At 42.1% G+C, this 4261-nt stretch overlaps 1 protein-coding gene across 1 annotated transcript in view; it reads left to right on the top strand.

The window, feature by feature from the left end:
* npy2rl (neuropeptide Y receptor Y2, like) overlaps positions 1 to 4174 on the top strand; it is a gene marked incomplete in the record, with an annotated part of 27289 nt that extends 23115 nt beyond the window's left edge. The window contains 1 exon segment of the mRNA XM_014024595.1: positions 578 to 4174. Within this exon segment, the coding sequence (XP_013880049.1) occupies positions 578 to 1165 (588 nt within the window).
* Between the last annotated feature and the right edge of the window lie 87 nt (positions 4175 to 4261).

Below are 4261 nucleotides of genomic sequence, written 5' to 3'. Positions count from 1 at the left end.
AAATATTATAAAAAAAACTGATTTGTGTTAGTTTTTCTATAGAAATTAGGTCAAAWAACAGATTTTATTTTACGTGTACTTTGTCACATAATTCCCTGGAAATCGTCAATTTCTTCTTATTTTCCTCAAAGTTTAATGGTTCCATTCTTTTTTCTTCTACGTGATCTAAAAAAGCAGTGTGACTATTTTTTTATTGCAGTTTAAAACATTTTTAAACTATAGTTTTGTGGCCTGTCTGCAATTTAAATTTTATAAAAATCAAACAAATAAAACAACATCTAAGAATGATGCTTCCATAATTTTACAAGTTGTTGCATGTTGGCAGCAAAAAACTTCAAAACAAAGCCAAAGTCTTCTTTAACACCTTAGGAGTTTGATTTACTCTCAGCTAGGAGACATTGACCCAAAAAGGGGCGGAGCTTCAGTCAGAGATATATGTTGCTTTCTGACACATTCTGTATCTTGGTTTGTCACTGCTTGTTCTAACAGAAAGTTGCTTTTGTGCTCGTTGTTTGCTGCTGATTCAGCCTTTTATCCTCCGACTGAACCAAGCCTCTGCTTCCTTCTCTCGTCGTAGGTTTGTGCAGAGAAGTGGCCCGGCAAAAACACAGACGGTACCCTCTACAGCATCTCCATGCTGATCCTGCAGTACTTCCTGCCGCTGTCCATCATTTCCTTCGCCTACGCCCGCATCTGGTCCAAACTCCGAGGCCATGTCAGCCCCGCGGAGAACGGCGGCAACAGCAGCGCCAGCTCCGAGAGGCACCGCCGGCGCCGCAAAACCACCAAGATGCTGGTGACCATGGTGGTGGTGTTCGCCGTGAGCTGGCTGCCCTTCCACGCCTTCCAGCTGGCCACGGACATCGACAGCTCCGTGCTGGACATGCGCGACTTCCACCTGCTCTACACCATCTTCCACGTGATCGCCATGTGCTCCACCTTCGCCAACCCGCTGCTGTACGGCTGGATGAACCGCAACTACCGCGCCGCCTTCCTCGCCGTCTTCAAGTGTCAGCGGGATAGGGGGCGGGGCGGCCGACTGGACAGCATTCATCCGGTTGGGGGTGAGGGAGGCGGGGGCGGTGCTGGGGGAGGCAGGGCAAAGAAGATCGTCCTGGAGACGCAGGACGCCATGTCGGCTCACTTGAACGCCACCGATGTGTGAGATCCTGGAAGAAAACGGTGGAGGAGGAAAAAAGATCCAAGAAGAAACTCCACGAGGACAAAGAGTGAAAATAGCAACAACAGATGAGAAGGAAGCCAGCGGGGAGGATTTAAACGTTTCTAACATCCCAGAATAGACGAGGAGGTGGAGACAGTCTGGATTACAGGAAGAATGAGAAGATGGAGAGGAGCTGCTGAATGAATGACTCAAAGACTCCTCAAACAGTCCAACCTGTGTGTCTGAGGGTCTGACCTGGAGAGAGTCGTCCCCCCAGGACGGCTGTTAAAGGAAAACTCATCTGCATCTGACGCCAAAACAGGAAACGAGTCACTTTGATGAAAGAAGAATAATATAAAAATATTTAAAGAGAAACTGGGATAAGGCTGAAGCATTCATTTAACCCYGAGTGGCTTATTAAAGTCTAATCTGAAGCTGTGGCTTGTTGAAGGTGGATGATGGGTGATGAAAGCTCTGAGAAAKGTTTAACGTGGCTGTCAGAGGGAAGAAACCATGGACATGTTATTTTTCTTATAATCAAAAAATAAAGTGCCAAGAAAAGAGACAAAGTAAAATAATTTATTTAAAATGGAAACAAAAGATTTTAGCTTCTAATCAGCTGAAGCCAACATATGAATGTCTGAAAAACAAACACTTGATCGACCGATCGGTTTATGGTTTATTATTTTTATACATGTTTTTAGCTTTGCTTGCTGTGGCTGTAAATTTGATCGTTTGATTTTGCTTCTTAAAAAAACACGAGAACACCTGAGAGTTTGATTAACTCCCTGATAAGAATCGACCGTTTGTTTGCCTGAATCGTTGATTCTGACCSTTTGATCAAACTTCATTACAGAAGTTAATTAAAGATTGGAAATGATTAAAAACTGAAAAGAAGAATGGTCACGATGTAAAACCCTTTAAATTGGCTATTTTTTGATAGTTCTGGGGTTTTGTGTTTTAAAACCTGCTCTAGTCTTTATCAGGTTCTAAATCAACTCTAACTGAACCTGAAGAGAACAAAGCAACAGATTCCACTGAGTCAGCTTTTATTCTACAGAATCTGGATCCAGCAGCTTCTGGACCTGGTTCGGTCTGGAGGTCAGGCTCTGGTTCTGGACCCTTGATTCCTCAGACAGATCAGCGGTCTGAAATCTTTCTACTCGAGTCGCAATTCATGAAACCCCAAAACTGACTTTATTTGTTTGAGTTAATTATTTTTATCATCACCTTTTCCAGATGACTCATGATTCTGTACTTTGGCCTTCCAGACTTCTGAGCTTAAACCAGTTCATGGCTGATAAAAACACTTCTGCTCAACTTGCCTGGGATAAAATCTTTCTGCTGTCGTATTAAATCACTTCTATAAAAGAAAAAAAAGTCCAGCAGATGGATAATTTCTCTATTAAMTCTATTAACCCTCTATTAACTTCATTGTTCAGAAGTGATTAGCATTTTATTGGTTATAATTATGAGTTTSTAATTTAACTGCCTGACTGTAATCACAGCTGTGTGTCTTTCTGTCAGGAGCTAAACCAGCAGGTTCTGCTTCAAACAGGTTGATTCTGATGAAAATAAATAAAAATAAAAAGCCAGCAGTTCATAACTGGAACAAAACTGTGACATGAGAGGGAGGATCAGACACCCGGGACGAGAACTAAAACCCTTCGTTTTTTTTTCTTCGTGTCTCTTTGACCTGAAAACTCTGAGTCCTTCTGTTCCCTCGCAGGGATTTGTCTCTGTGGCCTCGTTTCAACCCTTCAGCTGTCTGCTACTGATTGACTGTCCGGACTGAAGCTAAAGCTTCCAGTGGGGGATTTCACTCCATTTGTCCATCCATCCATCCATCATCCATCCATCCATCCATCCATCATCCATCCATCCATCCATCCATCCATCCATCCATCCTCAGGGTCATAAGGAGCTGGTTCCTGTCTCCAACAGATGGATGAGAAGCTGGGTTTTACCAAAAACACACCAAACTGTGATGTCCATCTCAGCCACTTTATCAGGTCCAGCTTGCCTGTACCGAGCTGGACTCTGTTTTCCTTCAGAACTGCCTTAAATCTTCGTGGCATCGGTTCAACGAGACGTTGGAAACATTTTAACACGATAGCATCGAGAYTGGAGTCTCCTGTTCCACCCCAGCCCGAACGGGATTCTGCAGACTGTGGTTGGAGCGAGTGGTTATCTGAGCCGCTGTTTTTCCATCATCTCAACCCAGTCGGTCGGTCGCTCTCTGGTTGTTGATTTTTTTTGACCATTCTCTGTAAATCCTGGAGATGGTTGTGCGTTGAAATCCCAGTTTCAGAAGAACAACATCCACACCTCGATTTTTTTTATCCCCGTTTTGATGCTTGCTTTAAACTTTAGAAATTGTCTTCTCCACATGCCAATCAAATGTCCATTAGCTGATTAGCTGTGTTGACAAGCAGCTGAGTTGTGGCTAATAACGGAGTTAGCATGCTAACAAGAGGGCAGATAAACAAGTTGTCTGTCTTTTATCCAATATTATCTTCAGAAAACAAAACCTGTTTCAAGGTGTAAAAATATGTTAAAATGAAGAAAAATAACTTTTAACCTTTAAATACCATTAAGAAAYCAAGTTTTAGTGGCTCAAGATATGAGATGAGTTCTCTTCAGATAATAGTTTCAAACATCTCTGCTTCCATCTGTCCATCCTCACAGCATTAAAGTTTTCATGTTGAGAAATTTTGTTAATGGCACTAATTTTTATACATTTCCTGCTTCTGATTTTACTGTTTTTATTGCCTCTTGGTTAGTTTTTTTTTTTTAAGTTTTGTTTATGGAAATAAAAAAAGTCTTGTTGTTGAACGTGTTAATATTTGGATGCTGCTTGACTTTTCTGAAACGTGAATGTAAACTGCTTTGTATCATGGCTGTAATGTTGTAAAATGTTTAATTCTGTGTAAATAACCGTGTGAACGACTGTAACCAAGCACAAAGTGTTGGCCTTTACTGGTGTCCAACTACAGATATCGTCAAGCACAACCAAGCCTCCGGCTGTTTTTCTTCCTCTGTGTGTGTGTGTGTGTGTGTGTGTGTGTGTGTGTGTGTGTGTGTGTGTGTGTGTGTGTG

Source organism: Austrofundulus limnaeus, unplaced genomic scaffold (assembly GCF_001266775.1).
Source record: "Austrofundulus limnaeus strain Quisiro unplaced genomic scaffold, Austrofundulus_limnaeus-1.0 Scaffold429, whole genome shotgun sequence".
NCBI lineage: Eukaryota > Metazoa > Chordata > Actinopteri > Cyprinodontiformes > Rivulidae > Austrofundulus > Austrofundulus limnaeus.
Note: the sequence above shows the minus strand (reverse complement) of the source record. Positions and strands in the feature narration are given on the sequence as shown.